We start from the raw sequence: 26,773 nt of genomic DNA, 5'->3' as shown, positions 1-26,773 counted from the left end.
CCAGATATACATCCCTCACACGTTATTGTGAGTGTACTCCTATACAGACATGTTTATACAATTAGACACATTTCTACACTCTTATACACATACATTTATATACTTATATACACACACACATAAATTTCTACACTCATATACTCGCACCTATATACATACAAGTATACACTTATACACACATATTTATGCACTCTGTTACACTGTATATACAAACTCATAAAGTATATGCACACATACTGTATATAAACATCACACATACTGCTTACACATTATATACTATATATATATATATATATATATTAAACTCACATACAGTATACACTGACCATATATACACATACATGCAGTATAAAAACACCATGTACACACATGCTGCATATACATACAGAATATACACACATACAGCAAATACACACACATTCAGTATATACAGCATATACACACATATGGGAAATACACACACACATTCAGTATATACATATATACAGAGCATATACATACATACCATATACACAGCATATGCAAAAACACACATACATCATATATGTGCATATATTTAAATGTGCACATATATATGCTTATATAAATATGTGCTTGTGTAAATACAGTAGATGCATATATACACATATACACAGTATATACAGATATACAAAAGTATATACTCAAGGAAAATACAAACAGCACACACAATATATAATCACGTATACAAACAGCACTCCAAGACGTCCAGCATTAGGTGAAAAAAATGTTCTTCTTTATTCCATGTTTGAAAAAGGCTCCTAGCGAGCCGAAATGTCGCTGTACTTTGTTGTACTTTTTAAACATGGAATAAAGAAGAACATTTTTTTAACCAATGCTGGACGTCTTGGGGTGCTGCCTATTTTTGTGATTATACACAGTATATACACATATACACAGTATATACACACATACACAGTATATACACATATACATCGTATATACATATATACACATGTACACAGTATATACACATATACATCGTATATACATATATACACATGTACACAGTATATACACATATACAAAGTATATACATATACACAGTATATACACATATACACAGTATATACACAGTATATACACAGTATATACACATACACACAGTATATACACATACACAGTATATACACATATATACACAGTATATACACATATATACACAGTATACACACATATATACACAGTATATACACATATATACACAGTATACACATATATACACAGTATACACATATATACACAGTATATACACATATATACACAGTATACACATATATACACAGTATACACATATATACACAGTATATACACATATATACACAGTATACACACAGTATACACACAGTATATACATATATACACACAGTATATACATATATACACACAGTATATACATATATACACACAGTATATACATATATACACACAGTATATACATATATACACACAGTATATACATATATACACACAGTATATACATATATACACACAGTATATACATATATACACACAGTATATACATATATACACACAGTATATACATATATACACACAGTATATACACATATACACACAGTATATACACATATACACACAGTATATACACATAGACAGTATATACATATATACACATATACACAGTTTATACATATATACAATAATACACAATATATACATATATACACAGGAGATGCATTTATACAATAATACACAATATTTACACAGATAAATACATGTATATACTTACCTTTTCGGATGTTTTGGGGCTGTTTGGATAACCATCCGGCCGTGGCTGCAGGTGGGTGTTCTGGCGGGTAGGTGGGTGATCGGATGGGTGCCTGTGGGGGGTCCGTACACTCTGGGGGAGTCGGGCCGGTGCCTATTCTGCTCCCTGGGGGGCCTTTGGGGGGGGGCGGGGCGGGGGTAGTTGTGAGGCGTCACAATCTGGGGGAGTCGGGCTGGTGTCTGTTCTGCTGCCCGTGGGGCTTTTGCATTTTCGGCCACGGGGGAAGGGGGGGGGTTGCGGTTGTTGCGCGGAGTATTGGGGGAGTCGGGCAGCTTCTTGTTAAGCAGCGCGGAGTGTAGGGGGGGGGTTGCGGCGGAGTCTGGTGGAGTGGGTCGGGTGCACGCTCTGCCGCCCGGCAGGGCCTTTGCCTGTTCGGCCGCGGAGGGGGGGGAAGCCGCAGAGTACTGGGGGAGTCGGGCAGCTGCTTGTTCGGCAGCGCGGGGTGTTGGCGGGTGCCAGCATGCAGGGGGATGGGCGAGCGTTCACCTGTGCCGGGGGGGGGGGGGTGTCTGAAGTGGAACCCTGTTACCACATGACCCACTTCTTCTTGATTCACCCTGTTGGCCCCGACGTGTGTGGAAGAGACCTACACCAGGACCGTGACATTGCAAGCATTCTCCTGTGCAGGGGCGGGTGGCTCACGGAGGGGGCGGGCGGCTCACGGAGGGGGCGGGCAGCTCACGGAGGGGGCGGGCAGCTCACGGAAGGTGCGGATTTAGGAGTGGACACAGAGGTAGGGGCCCGGGGGCACGATCCGGCAGGCACCGACACTACGGGGACACACGGAGTCCGTGCATCCCCGGGCCCTTAACCTCACGGGCCCCGTAGCAACCGCTACGGCTGCTACGGCGGTTGTTACGCCACTGCTCAGACACTACAGACCTCACTTTGATACAGGGATTTATTACAAAGTAAAGTGTTGTCATTTTTCTATGATATGTTATCACTAAATAATTTTAGGAGGTTAACTGGAGGTTAACTGTTAAACTCTGAAATTAGCCTCTGAGAGGGTGAACACTCTAATGAAAAAAAAACATAAATGACCCTTTAACACAAACCTGTCATTAGGCAATTCCCCGCCACCCAAATTGACCACGGTTGGATAAATATCCATTAGACTTGTGGGTTCATCGATTTGTGCATTAGAAGGAATAATGCCTGGCCACCGGAAAATCCCTGGCACTCGGATACCGCCTTCCCAGCCAGCCATACCTTTTCCACCTGGGAATTTTTGAAGCAATTTTAAACGTCTTTCTTTACATTATATAAATATATTAATTTATGTAGACTTTATGTAATGCTAGGATTAACCCCTCAAGGAAGCAGGTTTTTTTTCACTCATTTCTTGCTCTGACAACAGGAAGCTAGAGATGAGAGATTCCTAGTCTTCCTGCTGTCCCCTCCCCTGACATTTCTTGTCTGAGCTTTCGGCACTATGGAAGATGTGCACTGTTATATACATATTATGCTGTAGAATGTACAGCATAATATGTATATAATGGTACACATCCTCCATTTGTTAGTAAGGAAATTGGATGCCGGGGGCCCCTGACACTGTGGGTCCCAATAGCAGCTGATTTGACTTTTTTTTATAAGCTATGGATCAGACTGTAGATTTCCTTTAACTAATTGTCAAACATGAAGAGAAGAAGGGGGGGGGGAAGAGAGCGGGGGGTGCTCGATGTGTAGAGATCCTCAGTAAGTTAAATTGGGTGTATGTGCCAAGTGTGCACTCACCTTTTTGCGTTGTGCTGATGGCACAACACATCTGATCGCATGTGGAATGGAACGGTTTGCTGCCTCCGGGGCATAGTTTCGGTTGTAGTACCGATGAAGACAAATGCAGTGGACGGTCTCTATTCCTAGAGACCCAATGAACTGCCCCTTGGATCTTTAGAAAAAACCCTGGCGCACTGTGTTCCAAAAATAGGTTTATTGTTCCAATAAAACCATAACATTTCAGTAAAATTAATAAAATTCAAGACGCGTTTCGGGTCCGGAACGGATCCTTCCTCAGTTATGTTACATAGTTTGTTTAAAGATGACCATTATATATAAATATTTTTTGGTGCGTTCCCGATACTGGGGTGGGAAGTGCCATGCAGGTAAATGAATGGATGACTAATGTCATTGATTTTGACAGTTTGAGAATATGCATCAGAAACAGATGAATAAAAGACATAAGAATTAGATTCAAACCACAGAATAAAGTCAAAGCCTCATCTTGTATGCATACTGGATGAATCTCTTACACTAGAGGTGTGCTGTGAAAATCGGTGTATTCCCGTTCTGATCTCCGGTATGAGGTGAAAAAACTACTAAAATGGACGCCCAAGGGTAGTGAAGGACTACATCTACGGAAATCATAGAGATGTCGATTCCTAGTGCGTGTAAACGTGATGTCTTATACCCGGATTGTTTAGTGTCTTGACTACTGTTGGTGGGAGCAATATATTGAGTAAGTATAGGGATTGGGTAAGTATGTTATGCTAAAATGGATGGTTGTACTCAAAAGTTACACCAAAATTATTTCGGTGACCTCATTTAGACCCAATGGTTTCAGCGTTTTTAGTTTGAACATCCAATAGATTTCCTTACGTTTGAGGATTTCAAATCTGTTTGAAGTTTCTTTACTGACATGGTCTATTGGAGTGATATTGTATTTTATATTATTTTTGTGTTTAATTTCCATATGTCTAGATAAACTGTGTTTATTGTTACCGTGCTGAATATTGAATCTATGTTGATTGAGGCGGCAATGAAGGGGTTGCGTTGTTCTACCTACGTACTGTAATCCACATTGACACTCAATTAGGTAGATTACATATCGAGATTGGTATGTCATATTAGTTTTGATATGAAATTTGTCTTTGGAGTGATTAGAACAAAAGGTATCTGTATCGTGTTTAATCACTTTACAACATTGGCAGTTCTTGCTGTTACATCTGGTAACCTTTTTGATGCTACTTAGGTTATCGATATTGACTCGTTTTTTTAGTTGTTTTGGTATGCTGGGGGCAAGTTTTTGTTTCAGTGTTCTGGCTCTCCTATATGTAAATCTTGGGTTCTCGAAAATATTATTTTTCAGATATGGATCATTTCGCAGAATGTGCCAGTGTTTTTTTAGATCATCTCCCACCGGATCACAATATCAAAAAAACCCTGATGAAGCCGATTACAATGTTTTTTCCCGTAACCCACAAAGCAGTAAAGAAAAGGAAAAAAGAAATAGAGGGAAAAGAGGAGGCAAAAACAGAAAAAGAAGAGGCTCTACTATCCCCGAATATAAAGAAAAAGAGACCCATCAATTAAACTCCACAGTAGAGAATCAACAAATAAAAACTTTTAATCTCTCATCTAATATACTTAACATTCATGAAAAAAGCCTTTTGGAAAAAGGGCTTTCTTTTTGCCCGGACAACACATCGAACGATTTCGATTTATTCTTGGATCTACATCAATTCACAAGGAAACTAACCATAAAGAGATATTTTGATCTAAAATCTAAGAATAAACCCAATGCCCACAGTCAAGAACCAAGCCTGAATCTAGATGACTATACCCATAAAGACGTCCACCCTCCATCTGCTTTTTATCCACTAGAACACCAAGGTCATCATATTAAAACCTTTCATGACCTGGTAGCCAACGAACTTGGTAACATCAACAACGGTCGTAATCAATTACAAAAAGAATGGCCTAAGAAATCGGATAAAATGCTTGTTAAAAAGCACACGAAGGTACAAACAGGAAGAACCTCTGCAAACCTCACCAAATCTGAGAAAACAGCCCTAAAAAAATTTAGAAGAAAATACAAACATTATTATAAGAGCTGCAGATAAGGGTGGGGGATTGGTAATACAAAATTGGGAGGATTACCATAAGGAAGCCCTAAACATCTTATCGGATCCCAACTATTACGAGAAAATTACTAGAGATCCCTTTCCCACTATCAGCAAAGACTTCCATAATCTGATTAAAACCGCATACCTAAAAGGATATTTAAATAAAAAAGAAAAGAAATTCATTTCCATTACCCAACCAAACAAACCGTACTACTACCATCTCCCTAAGATACACAAGAATCGCGAAATACCCCACGGTCGCCCGATAGTGTCCAATGTTCAGAGCCTTACTAGCAACTTATCACGCTATGTAGATTTATTCCTGCAGCCATATGTCATAAATTTACCCAGTCACATAAAAGACTGAGGGGAGTTCATTCAGAAGCTTCAACAACTAACATGGCAAGATGATTATTGGTTCGCTACAATGGATGTCACTGCTTTATATAGCAATATTGACCATCTGATTGGATTAACTTGTGTGGAACTAACCTTAGAAAAAGATACACTTATTAAAGAGGAACAAAGGATTTTCTTAGTCCAGTGTCTTAAGTTCATTGTACAGAACAATTATTTCGAATACGGTAGCACCACCTACCATCAGATTCGGGGCACAGCTATGGGGACCAGAGTTGCTCCCTCATATGCTAATATTTTTATGGGGGTCTTTGAAGATATATACATCACCCCCAAAGAACTGCATAAAGGCAACCTCATTACCTACTTCAGATTCAGACGATCTATTTATGATCTGGAAAGGTGAAAAAACGGCACTCGAAAATTTCTGTGAAGAAATGAATAAAAACCAATGGGGGATAAAACTAACCTTAAATGTCCAAAAAGAAAAAAATGAATTTCTAGATTTAATTAAACATAATGGGAATACAATTATAACTGAAACATATTTTAAAGCAGTTGATACTAACAGCTACCTGAACTTTAAGAGTAACCATCACAAAAAATGGCTACACAACATACAGCCAATTCTTAAGGATAAGAAAAAACTGTACAGATGACATCACTTTTAAAGAACAAGCAAAAATTATTGAGACCAGGTTTGCCAAGAAAGGCTACCCAAAAAGGCTAATAAAAGACGCTATGAGTCGGGCTAGCCAACATTCCCAAGTAGAATGTCTACAACCCTCAGAGAAAGGAAAAAAGAAAAAGAAAAATGACGGTGAAAATAGAGATTCAGAAATCAGATTCATCACTATATACACCAATAACCACAAAGAGATAGAAGCTGCGGTCAATGATCCATATCTGAAAAATAATATTTTCGAGAACCCAAGATTTACATATAGGAGAGCCAGAACACAAACAAAAACTTTCCCCCAGCATACCAAAACAACTAAAAAAAACGAGTCAATATCGATAACCTAAGTAGCATCAAAAAGGTTACCAGATGTAACAGCAAGAACTGCCAATGTTGTAAAGTGATTAAACACGATGCAGATACCTTTTGTTCTAATCACTTCGAAGACAAATTTCATATCAAAACTAATATGACATACCAATCTCGATATGTGATCTACCTAATTGAGTGTCAATGTGGATTACAGTACGTAGGTAGAACAACGCAACCCCTTCATTGCCGCCTCAATCAACATAGATTCAATATTCAGCACGGTAACAATAAACACAGTTTATCTAGACATATGGAAATTAAACACAAAAATAATATAAAATACAATATCACTCCAATAGACCATGTCAGTAAAGAAACTTCAAACAGATTTGAAATCCTCAAACGTAAGGAAATCTATTGGATGTTCAAACTAAAAACGCTGAAACCATTGGGTCTAAATGAGGTCACCGAAATAATTTTGGTGTAACTTTTGAGTACAACCATCCATTTTAGCATAACATGCTTACCCAATCCCTATACTTACTCAATATAGTGCTCCCACCAACAGTAGTCAAGACACTAAACAATCCGGGTATAAGACATCACTTAAGAAGCTGCGTTTACACGCACTAGGAATCGACATCTCTATGATTTCGCTATGCGCCTTAGAAATTTGGCCCTTCCAGGCTTCCGTAGATGTAGTCCTTCACTCCCCTTGGGCGTCCATTTTAGTAGTTTTTTCACCTCATACCGGAGATCAGAGCGGGAATACACCGATTTTCACAGCACACCTCTAGTGTAAGAGATTCATCCAGTATACATACAAGATGAGGCTTTGACTTTACTCTGTGGTTTGAATCTAATTCTTATGTCTTTTATTCATCTGTTTCTGATGCATATTCTCGAACTGTCAAAATCAATGACATCAGTCATCCATTCATTTACCTGCATGGCACTTCCCGTCCCGGGACCGGAAATGCGCCCAAAAATATTTTTTATATAATGGTCATCTTTAAACAGACTATGTAACACAACTGAGGAAGGATCCGTTCCGGACCCGAAACGTGTCTTGAATTTTATTAATTTTACTGAAATGTTATGGTTTTATTGGAACAATAAACCTATTTTTAGAACACAGTGCGCCGGGTTTTTTCTAAAGATCCAAAGGGCAGTTCTTTGGGTCTCTAGGAATAGAGACCGTCCACTGCATTTAAATAATGTTCCACCGAAATGGAAGATTTAACCATGAAAAAATCAGAAATGTAACTATGAACTTTTGTGATTAATTAACTGCTTGTTTTATATCCCACTAACAACCTCACCTCTATAAATTCCATTCCATCCTCCAGTTTGGAATATACCATCTTGAACCTCTAAATGTCCTCCATGGTCAGAGGCAAAATAGATCATTGTGTTGTTCTTTAATCCTGCATTATCTATAGCATTAACTACTGAACCTGAAAAATTAATAATTGAAAAAATTATGCGCCACTAAATGAAGAAAGGGGTCATACTGCAAGGAAACAGAAGAATTTCATATCAATACACAACACTAGCACAATCTAAAGCTGTAATTGACACACATCTGCAACATACATTTCTTTTGATCTTACTGCTACCTGGAGAACTAGAGGGTTTTAAAACTATAAAATTAAGATCACATACTTGGTTGGAATACATCATAGCATTAATAATATACAAATATATATATAGCATCTTTTACTTACCAACCATGAAATCCATTTCTTCAACATTATCCCCATAGGGGCCATGTTTGCTTTTTCCAGTAAATGCTTTTGTGGTTACTAGTGGTGTGTGAACATGAAGAAAGGAAACGATGAGCAGAAAAGGAGAGTTCTTATTTCTTAAAATGAAAAATGTACAAAATTTAAAATAATATAGAAGAAAGGTTAAAACATTTTAACTTTTGCAATTTGATATAAAAACAAATGCAAGAATATTATTAGTTATGAGCTGTAGCCATGGTGGACCCAGGCAGCTTGGGATGATGTCACGCTACCCGAGTCCGGCACAGAGCAGAAGAGCCGGCAAGAGGAAGAGGCCACGAATGGCGGTGTGGGAGCGTGACAGGAGTCGAGGCTGTATCGAATATATATGGGGAACTGTATCAAATATAAGGGGTGCTATATCTAAAAAGATGGCCTGTATATGTATGCAATAAGGGGAGCTGTATGTAATGTAATAAAATGATCGTTGTGTCATGAGAGATTTATATGATTTAGGAACACTGTTATTTAGGTGACTTTATACTGTAAGTGACTGTGGTATTCTATTGGTGCAGTGCGGAGATGTGGTGCCAAGAGCTGAAGACAAATTCAAAAGTCATGGACACAAGAAGATGTAAAGAAGTTCTCTTTCAGATGGAGCTGATCATCACCTGTGAGGTACTAGATGCCACTAGTGTCACTGACTGACTACTAGCACTTATCACATGAAGTATCAGTCACAGAGGACCAGTTATTAGTTTTAAGTATTGTTGGCAGCATTATTTTATCAGGTAGTAGATTCTTTTTAAAAATGTGTCTGTAAATTCAGTTGGCCAAACAGGGGAGGTCTGGTATTGAAGGGGGAAGGGCCAGTGGCGTAACAACAGCAGCCACTACGGCTGCTACGGGCCCAAGGCAGCACAGGGGCCCAGGTAGAACAGCAAAGACAAAATTTATAAATGCGTACTGGGGCGATGGGACCGCTCTAGTACAGTAATACAGGCCCCTGTGCCATCCCTCTGTCCCTGTCTACCCACCTTATCTATGGTCGCCTGACTTGTCCTCTTAATTTCCGACTCCTCAGCCCGCTACATCATTTGGTGCCAACCACCCGATGGCTCCAGCAGCAGCCCCATGGCCTGTCCACTTCATCTGCAGCTGGCCCTGCCTGTCCTATCTGTGGACGCCAGGCCCGCCTACTCCGCACATGGCCGCACGTCCGTCCCAGTCTGTATGCGTCTGGCCTGCCTACTAATTCCGGGGCAAAGAAACAGCCACCACTGCACAGCAGTATGTGTTTATGGTGCTTTTATACTGTATGTATGTGTATACACAATGAGTGTATACTGTATGTAAAAGAATATGACATATGTATGCTATATGTATGTATATAAACAGTATATATGCAACTTTGATGTGAGTGTAGAATGTTATGTTTGTGTATTTGAGTGTATAAATGTGTGTGATTGTATAAACGTGTGTGTATCTATGAATATTTTTAAGAGGGAGGGACCCCAAGCAGAAATCTGCTATGGGGCCCTGTCTCTCCTAGTTACACCACTGGGAAGGGGGGGTGGCGGCGGCATTTCAATTTTCGCCTCAGGCAGCAAATAGGCTAGAATCAGCCCTGGGCGCCACCATATGTCTGCTTCAAACTGTCTGCTAGACGGTTTCAGGGCTGATAATAATTTGTATGTGTAATCTGACATTGGATTTATCCAGCATTATGATGCAGAATTTTAAAATAGAAGAAGATACCAGCCATTCAACACATCCGATTCCAAGTCCATCAAATACTTTTTCCACTTATAAGTGACCTTAAACACACAAAGGCCATGGTTGAATTCTAAAAGTGTGGCTGTGCATGAGGAAGAAGACTACCGTATTTTTGGCCATTGTAAGATTGCATTTTTCATTCTCTATAGGGACGCATACATGTGGGCCATATGTACGGCAAAAGACAGAGCATGCTCTATTTCTTGTCCGCGATGGCGCTCCATGCTAACTGCTGTTTGTACAGCTATCATAGGAAAGTGCCCTAAATCTGATAAAATATATGACACATATTCTTAAATCCATGTGTGTCATTGATTCATGAAGTTTTTTGAAAAGTGACTACATAGAAAACGGAACACATAGAAAATAGTTACATAAGTACATAGTGATTGCTACGTACTTATGTAATGGCGTAACATTCAGATTTGGCTGCACAACCTAGGCATATTGTTGGATTGGCTGCCCATAGCCATGGATAGTTGCTACAAGCATCAATTTGCAGAACTGGCTGTTTGGCCTTCAATCCGGCAATATGTTGAACGGCCAAACCCCAAACGCAATTTTTGGGTCCGCTCATCTCTATGAATAAGGTTAGGTAAGGGTTACAGCAGAGCTGAGGAGCCACATTTTACAGCGCAGTGCAGGCATGAGGAAAGAGCATGATGAACTTAAGTGCCTCCTTTAGCATGTGATATGCAATTCTTTCCAGTTACAATGCCCACTACCATTGTTATAGTACTCACTATACAAAACTCTGAACCATCTGCTTTCAGCTCCTCACACAATACCTGAAGAGTTGATCTATGCAGGGATTGGATCTTGGCCCTGGCCAATAAAAGTTCTGTGGCCTATACTCAGGTTAGGCCATCAATCACTCCATTAATATGCAAGTGTAGAAGAAGTAAAGCTGACAAACCTGTCAATGAACTGTAGCGTCTCCCTCATTATCTGTGATGAAGTTCTTTCTACTTTCATTGGTTGCTCGATGATTTCATGATTTCTCATTATTATGCAGCTCCAATATTGTACAAAACCATATTTCAAGTACCACGTAATAAAGAACAAGATGGTAAACAGTGCAATATAGAAAATCACATTCCCATTGATCGGGATCATATTACTATATTTTACAATCACTAAGGTCATCACAGCAAAAGCCATAATCTGAGTAACAAGTTTCAGTTGTGCTCGAAAAGGGGCATCTATTTTCAGCAATCCTGCAGGTCGGCAGGTTAAACAGAGAAACTGAAAGAATTAAACATGTCCAAAAGCTTAATACAATCTCAATAAATATATCAAATTTAATATCTTTATTAAATCATCTCAAAAATTAAAAATGGCACACAGCAAATCAACAATTTTATAGGTGTGTGTCAAGACTAATTTGCAAAGGAATTATAAAGTAGATACAACACTGCATTAAAACATATGCCCATAAATTGACATGATTATATATAAAAATACATTACAACATTCTCAAGTAAGGCAACAAGGATATGCATATAGCAAATACAGGCGATCCCCTACTTAAGAACACCCGACTTACAGATGACCCCTAGTTACAAACGGCCCTCTGGATATTGATCATTTACTGTACTTTAGACTTAGGCTATGATTATCAGCTGTAACACTTATTAAATGTGTTTGCAATCAATATTTATTGTTAATACTGGTTTTTATGACAACCCAAAAGTTTTTATATCCAGGGGTCACAGAGACCAAAAAAATTTTGTCTGGGGTTACAATTATAAAATATACAGTTCTGACTTACATACAAATTCAACTTAAGAACAAACCTACAAAACCTATCTTGTACGTAACCCGGGGACTGCCTGTACACAAATACCATGCAAACTAGTTAACTGATGTCCATTAGTTGGTACGGTTTGTGGTACACTATATGCATATCATTGTTGCCTTACTTGAGAATGTTGTAATGTATTTTTATATATAATCATGTCAATTTATGGGCATATATTTTTATACAGAGTTGTATCCACTTTATAATTCCTTTTCAAATTAGTCTTGACACACACCTATAAAATTGTTGATTTACTGTGTGCCATTTTTAATTTTTGAGATGCATTAATAAAGATATAAAATGTGATATATGTATTGAGATTAGAGATGAGCGAGCACTAAAATGCTCGGGTACTCGTTATTCGAGACGAACTTTTCCCGATGCTCGAGTGCTCGTCTCGAATAACGAGCCCCATTGAAGTCAATGGGAGACTCGAGCATTTTTCAAGGGGACCAAGGCTCTGCACAGGGAAGCTTGGCCAAACACCTGGGAACCTCAGAAAAGGATGGAAACACCACGGAAATGGACAGGAAACAGCAGGGGCAGCATGCATGGATGCCTCTGAGGCTGCTTAAACGCACCATTATGCCAAAACTATGGGCAACAGCATGGCCATGACAGAGTGACAGAATGAAGCTAGATAGCATCTAAAACATCCAATAATTGACCCTGACACTATAGGGGACGGCATGCAGAGGCAGCGGCAGCAGCGGCAGGCTAGAGAGTGGCATGGCGACATACCCTAAATGGACTCAGGCTTCAAACCAATGGGTGGCAGAGAGGAACCAAAGGAGGTGAGCAAGAAGCGCTCAAATAATATCGGTACATGATAAAAGTTTGCCAGTATATTTTGTGGATTACACAGCAGGGTGACGACAAAGTTAACATGGAAGCCATGAAAACAACCCAAAATTCTGCCTGACACAGCTCGTTTGATAAGGGGACCAGGTATGGAGGCAGTGAACTAGTAGTAGATTAAAGGTGCTGCAGTTAAAACTATGTTAGTTGGATCTTGGCATGGAGCTGGCGCTCCACTGCCAGGCGAGCTTTCGCCAATCCAAGCCCCTGTCTCTAGGCTACTCCCCAAACAGCACTTCTAAGAACCTTTTGTATAAGATCAAGTGTAGTAGCGTTCTTATAAGTTTGGGATATGGCGGGTGAGGGGAATGTAAACAGATGCGCAAGAAGCGCTGAAATAATATTGGTAAATGATAAAAGTTTGCCAGTATATTTTGTGGATAACACAGCTGGGTGGCGACAAAGTTAACAACTTTGATGTGGAATCCATGAAAACAACCCAAATTTCTGCCTGACACACCTCGTTTGATAAAGGGACGATGTATGGAGGCAGCTATATGGACGACTTTTGGAGGTAGCAATGGAGACAACGTGTGGAGGCTGCTATGGAGACAATTTAATTTGGATAGTGCCTGTATGTGGCAGTCCCAAAAAGTTTTCAAACCAGAGGAGCAGGTAGGTGGCCCTCCAGAAAAATTGAATAGATTGAGTGCCTGTATGTGGCAGTCCAAAAAAGTTTTCAAACCAGAGGAGCAGGTAGGTGGCCCTCCAGAAAAATTGAATAGATTGAGTGCCTGTATGTGGCACTCCCAAAAATTGTTGAAAACAGAGGACCGGGTCGGTGGCCCTCCAGAAAAATTAAATGCATAAAGTACTATAGCTAGAGCCAGTGGGCCCTGTCAAAAAATAGCCAGTTTCCTCTGCTTTACTGTACAAAGAGGAGGAGAAGGAGGAAAATGAGGAGGAGGAGGAGTGGATAAATTATTCAGGTTGAGCTTCCTTCACCTGGTGGAGATTGGAAATTATGAGAAATCCAGGCTTTATTCATCTTAATAAGCGTCAGCCTGTCAGCGCTGTCAGTCGACAGGCGTGTACGCTTATCGGTGATGATGCCACCAGCTGCACTGAAAACCCGCTCGGACAAGACGCTAGCGGCAGGGCAGGCAAGAACCTCCAAGGCGTACAGCGCCAGTTCGTGCCACATGTCCAGCTTTGAAACCCAGTAGTTGTAGGGAGCTGTGTGATCATTTAGGACGATGGTATGGTCAGCTACGTACTCCCTCACCATCTTTCTGTAAAGATCAGCCCTACTCTGCCGAGACAGGGGACGGGTGACAGTGTCTTGCTGGGGTGACATAAAGCTGGCAAAAGCCTTGTAAAGCGTACCCTTGCCAGTGCTGGACAAGCTGCCTGCTCGCCTACTCTCCCTTGCTACTTGTCCCGCAGAACTACGCACTCTGCCGCTAGCGCTGTCAGAAGGGAAATACTGTTTCAGCTTGTGCACCAGGGCCTGCTGGTATTCATGCATTCTCACACTCCTTTCCTCTCCAGGGATGAGAGTGGAAAGATTTTGCTTGTACCGTGGGTCCAGGAGAGTGAACACCCAGTAATCGGTGCTGGAATAAATTCTTTGAACGCGAGGGTCACGGGATAGGCAGCCTAGCATGAAATCTGCCATATGCGCCAGAGTACCAACGCGTAAGAATTCACTCCCCTCACTGGCCTGACTGTCCATTTCCTCCTCCTCCAACTCCTCCAACTCCTCTTCTTCTGCTCATACACGCTGAACAGTGAAGGACTCAACAATGGTCCCCTCTTGTGTCTCGCCAACATTCTCCTCCTCTTCCTCCTCATCCTCCTCCACCTCCACCTCCTCCGATATGCGCTGTTGTTTGGCTATCAACAAGGGAATCTTCTTCCCCCGTCTCTTGTGACGAGCGCAAAGCTTCCGACTTCATGCTGACCAGAGAGTTTTTCAACAGGCCAAGCAGCGGGATGGTGAGGCTGATGATGGCGGCATCGCCACTGACCATCTGTGTTGACTCCTCAAAGTTAATCAGCACCTGACAGATATCAGACATCCACGTCCACTCCTCATTGTAGACTTGAGGAAGCTGACTGACCTGACTACCAGTTCTGGTGGAAGTTGACATCTGGCAGTCTACAATCGCTCGGCGCTGCTGGTAAACTCTGGATAACATGGTCAGTGTTGAATTCCACCTCGTGGGCACGTCGCACAACAGTCGGTGAGCGGGCAGTTGGAGGCGGCGCTGCGCTTCCCTGAGAGTGGCAGCATCTGTGCTGGACTTCCTGAAATGCGCACAGATGCGGCGCACCTTCGTGAGCAAATCAGACAGATTGGGGTATGTCTTGAGGAAACGCTGAACTATGAGATTTAACACATGGGCCAGGCATGGCACATGTGTCAGTCTGCCGAGTTGCAGAGCCGCCACCAGGTTACGGCCGTTGTCACACACAACCATGCCTGGCTTCAGGTTCAGCGGTGCCAGCCACAGATCAGTCTGCGCCGTGATGCCCTGTAATAGCTCTTGGGCGGTGTGCCTTTTATCGCCTAGTCTCAGCAGTTTGAGCACTGCCTGCTGTCGCTTAGCGACGGCACTGCTGCTGTGCCTAGAGCTACCAACTGATGGCGCCATGCCCACGGATGGTAGTTCGGAGGAGGAGGTGGAGGAGGGGTGGGAGGAGGAGGAGGCATAGTAGGCCTGAAACACCTGGACCGAGGTAGGCCCCGCAATCCTCGGCGTCGGCAGTATATGACCAGCCGCAGGGTCAGACTCGGTCCCAGCCTCCACCAAGTTAACCCAATGTGCCGTCAGCGATATATAGTGGCCCTGCCCGGCAGCACTCGTCCACGTGTCCGTGGTCAGGTGGACCTTGTCAGAAACCGCGTTGGTCAGGGCACGGATGATGTTGTCTGACACGTGCTGGTGCAGGGCTGGGACGGCACATCGGGAAAAGTAGTGGCGGCTGGGGACCGAATACCGAGGGGCGGCCGCCGCCATGAGGTTGCGAAAGGCCTCGGTCTCTACTAGCCTATAGGGCAGCATCTCCAGGCTAAGCAATCTGGAGATGTGGACATTAAGGGCTTGGGCGTGCGGGTGGGTTGCACTATATTTGCGTTTCCGCTCCAGCGTCTGGGGTATGGAGAGCTGAACGCTGGTGGATGCTGTGGAGGATCGTGGAGGCGACGATGGGGTTTTTGTGGCAGGGTCCTGGGCAGGGGGCTGACTATCAGCTGACACAGGGGAAGGAGCAGTGGTGTGCACGGCCGGAGGTGAACGGGCTTGTTGCCACTGAGTGGGGTGTTTAGCATTCATATGCCTGCGCATACTGGTGGTAATTAAGCTAGTACTGGTGGAACCCCTGCTGATCCTAGTTTGGCAAATGTTGCACACCACAGTCCGTCGGTCATCCGGTGTTTCCTTAAAGAACCTCCAGACTTCTGAAAATCTAGCCCTCGCCGCAAGAGCCCTCGCCACGGGAGCTTCACTAGTTGACACATTTGGCGCTGATGCACCAGCTCTGGCCCTGCCTCTCCGTCTGGCCCCACCACTGCCTCTTCCAACCTGTTCTGGTCGAGGACTCTCCTCCGTCTCAGAAGCACTGTGTTCACCCGGCCTCTCAACCCAGCTTGGGTCTGTCACCTCATCATCCTCCGATCCCTCAGTCTGCTCCCCCCTCGGACTTCCTGCCCTGACAACAACTTCCCCACTGTCTGACAACCGTGTCTCCTCATCGTCGGACACCTCTTTACACACTTCTTCCACTACGTCAAGAAGGTCATTATCACCCACAGACTGACTGGTGGAAAACCTGGGCATCGGAAAATTGCTCAGCAGCAACCGGACAAGTGGTTTGTGAGTGTGGGGAAGGGTCCAGAAAACAGTTCCTCAGAGTATGCCGGTTCAAATGCCAAATTTTCCTGGGAGGGGGCAGACTGGGGGGGAGGAGGCTGAGGTGCAGGAGCTGGAGGAGTGGCGATTTCGGTGACATGGGTGGACTGCGTGGAAGACTGACTGGTGGACAAATTGCTCGAAGCATTGTCGGCAATCCACGACATCACCTGTTCGCACTGTTCTGGCCTCAACAGTGCTCTACCACGAGTCCCAGTAACTTGAGACATGATGAACCTAGGGAGTGTAGCTCTGCGGCGTTCCCCTGCTCCCTCATCAGCAGGTGGTGTCTCACCCCACCCAGGACCACGGCCTCTGACCCCTGCAGTAGTTGGACGCCCACGTCCCCGCCCTCGTCCTCTACCCCTAGCCCTCGGGTTAAACATTTTTAAAATGAGAGTTATAACTTTAATTTTTTTTTAACTTTTTTTTGTGTTTTTTGTTTTTTTTTGTGTTTTTTAGTTTTTAAAACCAAACGATGCTATCCTATTGCTATGGCTATTTTCTAGCCAAGTATGAAAGCACACTATTATGCCAGATGAGATGACGCTGAGTTATTAAAAAAATAAACGTAAAATAAAAAAGGAAATGGCAGACTGTGCCTAATTGAAATCCAACCCCTAATAAATTTTCCCACTTCGGTCTTTGCGATGGATATGTGCGTCACTAAGCGCAAAACACAGCGGTCGCAAGTCTCACTACAAATTGCTCACAATTTGCTAGTAGATGCACTGCAGCAAGTACAGCCACCAGCAGATCAACCAGAAATCAAATATATATAACGCTACTGTAGGCGTAAGTAAGCCGTTTGGATTCTCCTATGGCTATTTTCTAGCCAAGTATGAAAGCACACTACTATGCCAGATGAGATGAAGCTGAGTTATTAAACAAAATAAACGTAAAATAACAAAGGAAATGGCAGACTGTGCCTAATTGAAATCAAACCCCTAATAAATTTTCCCACTTTGGTGTTTGAGGTGGATATGTGTGTCACTAAGAGCTAAACACAACGGTAGCAAGTCCCCCTGCAAATTCCTCACAATATGGTACTAGCTGCAAATAAAAAAAAAAAAAGTATAACGTTATTGTAGCCCTAAGAAGGGCTGTTGGGTTCTTGGAGAATCACTCCTGCCTAACAGTAAGCTAATAGAACACCCTAACGCTTTCCCTGACCAGCAGCAGCTCTCTCCCTAGCGGCATCCAGACACAGAATGATCCGAGCAGCGCGGGCAGCGGCTAGTCTATCCCAGGGTCACCTGATCTGGCCAGCCAACCACTGTTATCGACGTGTAAGGGTACCACGTCATGCTGGGTGGAGTGCAGAGTCTCCTGGCTTGTGATTGGCTCTGTTTCTGGCCGCCAAAAAGCAAAACGGCGGGAGCTGCCATTTTCTCGAGCGGGCGAAGTATTCGTCCGAGCAACGAGCAGTTTCGAGTACGCTAATGCTCGACCGAGCATCAAGCTCGGACGAGCATGTTTGCTCATCTCTAATTGAGATTGTATTTCCTTTTCGGACCAGTTTAGTTATTCATATTTGTACGACTGATGGTAAATGTATGGTTGATATGTTTGCCCATAGCATTCAGTTTTATAATTTTGGATACAGAGAAACTGGAAGAGTAACACCCTTTGGCCAAGACTCACACAATTACCCTTATGCACTTACACTTAAATGCCCTACTTTCATAACTTCTATCAATGTAACATGAACTTTAAAAGTTAAAGAAATAATAATAATAATTTTTTATTAAAGTTTTTCCATAGATTTCACCCAAAATTCAAACGTCCCTAATGTAAATACACATGCAACAACATGCACATCTTACGAATAGTTATTTTTTTAAGAAGTTAAATAAATATGGAAAAATAGAGTGTTTTAGCTGTATGTGAGATTAAGTATAGTGTAAAACTTTACCTATAAGTCCAGTAGAATAACCTTGTTTCTGAAGTATTGAGGCAAATGTAGTCTCATTATGGGGGAGTCCACCAGATGCACCAAGCCACTTTAGATTACGAGCTCCATCGCATGAATCCATTCCTAACATAATAATACTAATTATAGCTATTTTCATAGCCAATTTTAATATCACACCCATTTAATGTAAAAGTGCATACAAATGCTGTAATGGTGACAATGATATATTGGAAATATCAGCTTTATTCATAGAAATATTAAATGCCTTCTGTAGATCCTAACTAAGTTTGCCCCGTATAGCCCAAGCATAACAGTGCTGTCCTAACTAGAGATGAGCGAGCACTAAAATGCTCGGGTACTCGTTATTCGAGACGAACTTTTCAAGGGGACCAAGGCTCTGCACAGGGAAGCTTGGCCAAACACCTGGGAACCTCAGAAAAGGATGGAAACACCACGGAAATGGACAGGAAACAGCAGGGGCAGCATGCATGGATGCCTCTGAGGCTGCTTAAACGCACCATTATGCAAAAATTATGGGCAACAGCATGGCCATGACAGAGTGACCGAATATGGCTAGATAGCATCTAAAACATGCAATAATTGACCCTGACACTATAGGGGACGGCATACAGAGGCAGCGGCAGCAGTGGCAGGCTAGAGAGTCTCATGGCGACATACCCTAAATGGACTCAGGTTTCACCAAAGGAGGGGAAATGATTTCCTATGTGAACAAAAGGTTGACGGTATATTTAGTCGATAACACAGCATGGTGGCGACATAGTGACCAAGTTCCATAACGTATCTGGTGAAACACCCGAAAAATGAGCCTGACACAGCTCTTTTGATAAGGGGACGACATGTGGAGGCAGCCATGGAGACGACTTCCATGATTAAGAGCGACAGTATGGGGTATTCATATTGCGCTGCTATGATTGCAACTTCAGGTCTCCAGCATGGCGGCGACAGATGGGCCGAGTTCCACTATGTATCTGGTGAAACACCTGAAAATTCTGCCTGACACAGCTCGTTTGATAAGGGGATGATGTGCTGCATATCCTCTAGTGCTCCAGCGTCTGGGGTATAGAGAGTTGAAATGAGACATTGGTGGACGCTGTGGAGGATCGTGGAGGCAAAATGGACAGGAAACAGCAGGGGTTTAGTGCTTTAGTGTACAAAGAGGAGGAGAAGGAGGACAATGAGGAGGAGGAGTGCATACATTATTCAGGTTGAGCTTCTTTCACCTGGTGGAGAATGAAAATCCAGAGAAATCCAGGCTTTATTCATCTTGATAAGCGTCAGCCTGTCAGCGCTGTCAGTCGACAGGCGTGTACACTTATTGGTGATGATGCCACCAGCTGCACTGAAAACCCGCTCGGACAACACGCTAGCGGCAGGGCAGGCAAGAACCTCCAAGACATACAGCGCCAGTTCGTGCCACATGTCCAGCTTTGAAACCCAGCAGTTGTAGGGAGCTGTGTGATCATTTAGGACGATGGTATGGTCAGCTACGTACTCCCTCACCATCTTTCTGTAAAGATCAGCCCTACTCTGCCGAGACTGGGGACAGGTGACAGTGTCTTGCTGGGGTGACATAAAACTGGCAAAGGCCTTGTAAAGCGTACCCCTGCCAGTGCTGGAAAAGCTGCCTGCTCGCCTACTCTCCCTCGCTACTTGTCCCGCAGAAGTACGCCCTCTGCCGCTAGCGCTGTCAGAAGGGAAATACTGTTTCAGCTTGTGCACCAGGGCCTGCTGGTATTCATGCATTGTCACACTCCTTTCCTCTCCAGGGATGAGAGTGGAAAGATTTTGCTTGTACCGTGGGTCTAGGAGAGTGAATACCCAGTAATCGGTGCTGGAATAAATTCTTTGAACGCGAGGGTCACGGGATAGGCAGCCTAGCATGAAATCTGCCATATGCGCCAGAGTCCCAATGCGCAAGAATTCACTCCCCTCACTGGCCTGACTGCCCATTCCCTCCTCCTCCAACTCCTCCAACTCCTCTTCTTCTGCCCATACACGCTGAACAGTGAAGGACTGAAGAATGGTCCCCTCTTGTGTCTCGCCAACATTCTCCTCCTCTTCCTCCTCATCCTCCTCCACCTCCTCCGATATGCGCTGAGAAACAGACCTAAGGGTGCTTTGGCTATCAACAAGGGAATCTTCTTCCCCCGTCTCTTGTGACGAGCACAAGGCTTCCGACTTCATGCTGATCAGAGAGTTTTTCAACAGGCCAAGCAGCGGGATGGTGAGGCTGATGATGGCGGCATCGCCACTGACCATCTGTGTTGACTCCTCAAAGTTACTCAGCACCTGACAGATATCAGACATCCACGTCCACTCCTCATTGTAGACTTGAGGAAGCTGACTGACCTGACTACCAGTTCTGGTGGAAGTTGACATCTGGCAGTCTACAATCGCTCTGCGCTGCTGGTAAACTCTGGATAACATGGTTAATGTTGAATTCCACCTGGTGGGCACGTCGCACAACAGTCGGTGAGCGGGCAGTTGGAGGCGGTGCTGCGCTGCCCAGCCCTGAGAGTGGCAGCATCTGTGCTGGACTTCCTGAAATGCGCACAGATGCGGCGCACCTTCGTGAGCAAATCAGACAGATTGGGGTATGTCTTGAGGAAACGCTGAACTATCAGATTTAACACATGGGCCAGGCATGGCACATGTGTCAGTCTGCCGAGTTGCAGAGCCGCCACCAGGTTACGGCCGTTGTCACACACAACCATGCCTGGCTTCAGGTTCAGCGGTGCCAGCCACAGATCAGTCTGTGCCGTGATGCCCTGTAATAGCTCTTGAGCGGTGTGCCTTTTTTCGCCTAGGCTCAGCAGTTTGAGCACCGCCTGCTGTCGCTTAGTGACGGCACTGCTGCTGTGCCTAGAGCTACCGACTGATGGCGCCATGCCCACGGATGGTGATTCGGAGGAGGAGGAGGTGGAGGAGGGGTGGGAGGAGGAGGAGGCATAGTAGGCCTTTGAGACCTGGACTGAGGTAGGCCCCGCAATCCTAGGCGTCGGCAGTATATGACCAGCCCCAGGGTCAAACTCGGTCCCAGCCTCCACCAAGTTAACCCAATGTGCCGTCAGCGATATATAGTGGCCCTGCCCGGCAGCACTCGTCCACATGTCCGTGGTCAGGTGGACCTTGTCAGAAACGGCGTTGGTCAGGGCACGGATGATGTTCTCTGACACGTGCTTGTGCAGGGCTGGGACGGCACATCGGGAAAAGTAGTGGCGGCTGGGGACCGAATACCGAGGGGCGGCCGCCGCCATGAGGTTTCGAAAGGCCTCGGTCTCGACCAGCATATAGGGCAGCATCTCCAGGCTAAGCAACTTGGAGATGTGGACGTTTAGGGCTTGGGCGTGTGGGTGGGTTGCGCTATACTTCCTCTTGCGCTCCAGCGTCTGGGGTATGGAGAGCTGAACGCTGGTGGATGCTGTGGAGGATCGTGGAGGCGAAAAAGGGGGTTTTCGCACGGGAGGTGTTTGGGCCGTGGTCTGACTAGCAGATGACACAGGGGAAGGAGCAGTGGTGTGCCCGGCCGGAGGTGAATGGGCTTGGTGCCATTGAGTGGGGTGTTTAGCATTCATATGCCTGCGCATACTGGTGGTAGTTAAGCTAGTAGTGGTGGAACCCCTGCTGATCCTGGTTTGGCAAAGGTTGCACACCACAGTCCGTCGGTCATCCGGTGTTTCTTTAAAGAACCTCCAGACTTCTGAAAATCTAGCCCTCGCCACGGGAGCTTGACTACGGGCAACATTTGGCGCTAATGCACCAGCTCTGGCCCTGCCTCTCCGTCTGGCCCCACCACTGCCTCTTCCAACCTGTTCTGCTATAGGACTCGCCTCCGTCTCAGAAGCACTGTGTTCACCCGGCCTATCAACCCAGCTTGGGTCTGTCACCTCATCATCCTCCGATCCCTCAGTCTGCTCCCCCCTCGGACTTCCTGCCCTAACAACAACTTCCCCACTGTCTGACAGCCGTGTCTCCTCATCGTCCGACACCTCTTTACACACTTCTTCCACTACGTCAATAATGTCATCATCACCCACAGACTGTGACCGGTGGAAAACCTGGGCATCGGAAAATAGCTCAGCAGCAACCGGACAAGTGGTTTGTGACTGTGGGAAGGGTCCAGAAAACAGTTCCTCAGAGTATGCCGGTTCAAATGCCAAATTTTGCTGGGAGGGGGCAGACTGGGGGGAAGGAGGCTGAGGTGGAGGAGCTGGAGGAGTGCTGATTTCGGTGACATGGGTGGACTGCGTGGAAGACTGACTGGTGGACAAATGGCTAGAAGCATTGTCCGCAATCCACGACATCACCTCTTCGCACTGTTCTGGCCTCAACAGTGCTCTACCACGAGTCCCAGTAACTTGAGACATGATGAACCTAGGGAGTGTAGCTCTGCGTCGTTCCCCTGCTCCCTCATCAGCAGGTGGTGTCTCACCCCGCCCAGGACCACGGCCTCTGACCCCTGCAGTAGTTGGACGCCCACGTCCACGCCCTCGTCCTCTACCCCTAGCCCTCGGGTTGAACATTTTCCAAATTAAAAACTTTTTTTGTGTTTTTTAAACAAAACGATGCTATCCTATTGCTATGGCTAGTTTCTAACCTACACTGACAGCACACAACTGGATTTTGTGCTGTGCCTGATGACTTTGAGCTATAAAAAGAAATAAAGGTAAAAAAAAATAAATCAGCAGACTCTGCCTAATTCTAATCAAACCCCTAATAAATTGTCCCACTTCGTTGTGTTTAGCTCTTAGTGACACGCATATCCACCTCAAACACCGAAGTGGGACAATTTATTAGGGGTTTGATTAGAATTAGGCAGAGTCTGCTGATTTATTTTTTTTTACCTTTATTTCTTTTTATAGCTCAAAGTCATATTGCAAAGCAGTGTGCTTTCACTGTAGGCTACAAAATAGCCATAGGAGAACCCCAACGGCTTACTTAGGCCTACAATAGTGTTATATTTTCCTTTCTTTTGTTTGCTTGTGGCTGGGCTTGCTGGCATTAGTAGTGCAGCTAGTACCATATTGTGAGGAATTTGCAGGGAGTCTTGCGACCGTTGTGTTTAGCTCTTAGTGACACGCATATCCACCTCAAACACCGGTCGCAAGACTCCCTGCAAATTCCTCACAATATGGTACTAGCTGCACTACTAATGCCAGCAAGCCCAGCCACAAGCAAACAAAAGAAAGGAAAATATAACACTATTGTAGGCCTAAGTAAGCCGTTGGGGTTCTCCTATGGCTATTTTGTAGCCTACAGTGAAAGCACACTGCTTTGCAATATGACTTTGAGCTATAAAAAGAAATAAAGGTAAAAAAAAATAAATCAGCAGACTCTGCCTAATTCTAATCAAACCCCTAATAAATTGTCCCACTTCGGTGTTTAAGGTGGATATGTGTGTCACTAAGAGCTAAACACAACGGTAGCAAGTCTCACTGCAAATTACTCACAATATGGTACTAGCTGCACTACTAATGGCAGCAAGCCCAGCCACAGGCAAACAAAAAAAAAGTAAAATAAAACGTTATTGTAGCCCTAAGAAGGGCTGTTGGGTTTTTGTAGACTCACTCCTGCCTAACAGTAAGCTAATTTAACAGCCTAACGCTATCCCTGCAGCAGCAGCAGCTCTCTCCCTAACGGCATCCAGACAGAGAATGATCTGAGCAGCGCGGGCAGGGACTAGTCTATTCCAGGGTCACCTGATCAGGCCAGCCAACCACTGCTATCGACGTGTAAGGGTACCACGTCATGCTGGGTGGAGTGCAGAGTCTCCTGGCTTGTGATTGGCTCCGTTTCTGGCCGCCAAGAAGCAAAACGGCGGGAGATACCATTTTCTCGAGCGGGCGAAGTATTCGTCCGAGCAACGAGCAGTTTCGAGTACGCTAATGCTCGAACGAGCATCAAGCTCGGACGAGTATGTTCGCTCATCTCTAGTCCTAACCTTAACAGAAGATTGAACTACATAGTGATTTGCCTTTAAATAGATTAGGTTGACACATTGTTTAACCACCTATTCTGAGGTGTAGGGAGTTGAAATGATCTGCTCCTTAAAAAATACTTTGCACAAAGTGCACCTGTCAAGAACCTGTCAGAACCTGACCTGCAAACACCTGACCACAATCAGACTTGGCACAAGCTGTCAGACAGTATGTGGTGGCCAAATAATAAAATGCCCTCATAAGGGCAAAACCACCATCAGGAGCCTAGTAATAGACTCCAAGAAATCCAGCAAGGTGAGAGGGAAAACTAACTTAACCTGGCAGCTGCTGGACAGTGGAGTGGACAGGTATTTGGAAGTCAGAGATAAACCAGTGTTCACACCAGGAATCATAAAGGCATCAAAGCAATAACTACATACAAGTCAGACCGGGGAAGGAGGAAGAAGTGATAAGACACAGAAAGGGAAACACAAAAAGAGAACACAGACTAGTGAAGTCAGGCAGAACATTGTAAAATCCTGGATGTCGGTGCAGCACAAAATAAAGAAGCAATAGAATAGTCAAACATAGCAGAGGTTGGATACACAGAATAGCAATATAGCAATGTCAAGGAAGCAAACTACAAGAGTCAGGAGACTGAAAATAATCAGCTCCTGCTAAAAGACTGGACAGTCTTATTACGGTAAAATGGATGGCGCCTCCTGCAGCTAATAGGTCGACTGTCCATCACTCAAGCCACAGCTGAACACAAACCGACACAGAATGACACACTCAGGCAGTCTGGGTGTGGTTACAAGCACAGAGGCAAAACTTTTACCTTTCACAACACTGCATGGGCAATTCAGCCAGTCCTAACAGCACCCTCAATAGTTAAAGGGGTTGTCTACTTTCAGCAAACAAGTGATATGATTTTTGTAATGAAAAGTTATACTATTTTCCAATTAAATTTCTGTATCTATTCGTCACATGTTCTAGATCTTTGCTTGCTGTCCTTCTATAGGAAGCTTCTCTGATAACTTCCATTGGATAGAAATCTGTCCATGGTCATGTGATATCACAGAGGTGCAGGAACCATTATTACATGTGATAATAACAGCTCTTACACCTAGATGTCAATAACATGATAAGGGACAAATTTCTATCCACTGGAAGTTAATATTGAAGCTTTCAATAGATTCAAAGCAAGTAAAGAAAACCGTGAAGGAGTTGGTATTGGGTACATATATTGGGAAATTGTATAATTTTGCCTCCACAAACCATTTCAGTTGAAAGTAATGTATAATGACCCACACATTCCCTTAGTTTTTAGGCATTATAACAACTTTCTATGTGGGGAAAAACTAACATGTTTGTAATTTTTTTATAAGTAGAAATGATCGGATTATTGTATTTTATTGTTTTTTTTGTGACAATGATCATTATAATTTATAAGAGGAAAAAATAAAAAGTGTTTTTTCCCCTATTTTCGCTAATATTTCCTCCCTATAAAACCAATACATTATAATAAACAAGCTTGGGGTACCAAATTAAGGCACAATGGATTTAGGTCTCAATAATCAAAAACTGTGGCTCTCTCATACCTGTACACATTACTAATTATATTAACTCACCAGACCTTAGAGGATACCGTCCAGTCATAAAAGCAGCTCTGCTTGGGGTACATACTGGTGCTGCTGCTAAGTGTTGGGTTAATATAACCCCATCATTTGCAAGTTTGTCAATATTAGGTGTCCTGCATAGAGAGAAAATGAAGTTTTATTTCTTTTTATTTATATTACTTTTATGGGTTTCCATTGTTCTTTTGGTACCATGAAGCATATATACAGTAATGCAACCACTATGTATCAATTTTACGGAAGGGGCCATATGTGAGCTTTAACAC

At 43.8% G+C, this 26,773-nt stretch overlaps 1 protein-coding gene across 1 annotated transcript in view; it reads right to left on the bottom strand.

Moving 5' to 3' along the window:
* Nucleotides 1–26,773, bottom strand: part of LOC140117087 (arylsulfatase D-like) — a 51,919-nt gene that overhangs the window by 22,134 nt on the left and 3,012 nt on the right. The window contains exons 3-9 of the mRNA XM_072133520.1: nucleotides 26,502–26,623; nucleotides 18,932–19,054; nucleotides 18,788–18,804; nucleotides 11,420–11,748; nucleotides 8,728–8,864; nucleotides 8,323–8,457; nucleotides 2,866–3,028 (exon numbers count right to left, since the gene is read on the bottom strand). Of these exons, the coding sequence (XP_071989621.1) occupies nucleotides 2,866–3,028; nucleotides 8,323–8,457; nucleotides 8,728–8,864; nucleotides 11,420–11,748; nucleotides 18,788–18,804; nucleotides 18,932–19,054; nucleotides 26,502–26,623 (1,026 nt within the window). The remainder of the gene's footprint in view (nucleotides 1–2,865; nucleotides 3,029–8,322; nucleotides 8,458–8,727; nucleotides 8,865–11,419; nucleotides 11,749–18,787; nucleotides 18,805–18,931; nucleotides 19,055–26,501; nucleotides 26,624–26,773) is intronic.

Source organism: Engystomops pustulosus, chromosome 2, assembly GCF_040894005.1.
Source record: "Engystomops pustulosus chromosome 2, aEngPut4.maternal, whole genome shotgun sequence".
In the NCBI taxonomy this organism is placed as follows: Eukaryota; Metazoa; Chordata; class Amphibia; order Anura; family Leptodactylidae; genus Engystomops; species Engystomops pustulosus.
This window is presented reverse-complemented; position numbering and strand designations above follow the sequence as displayed.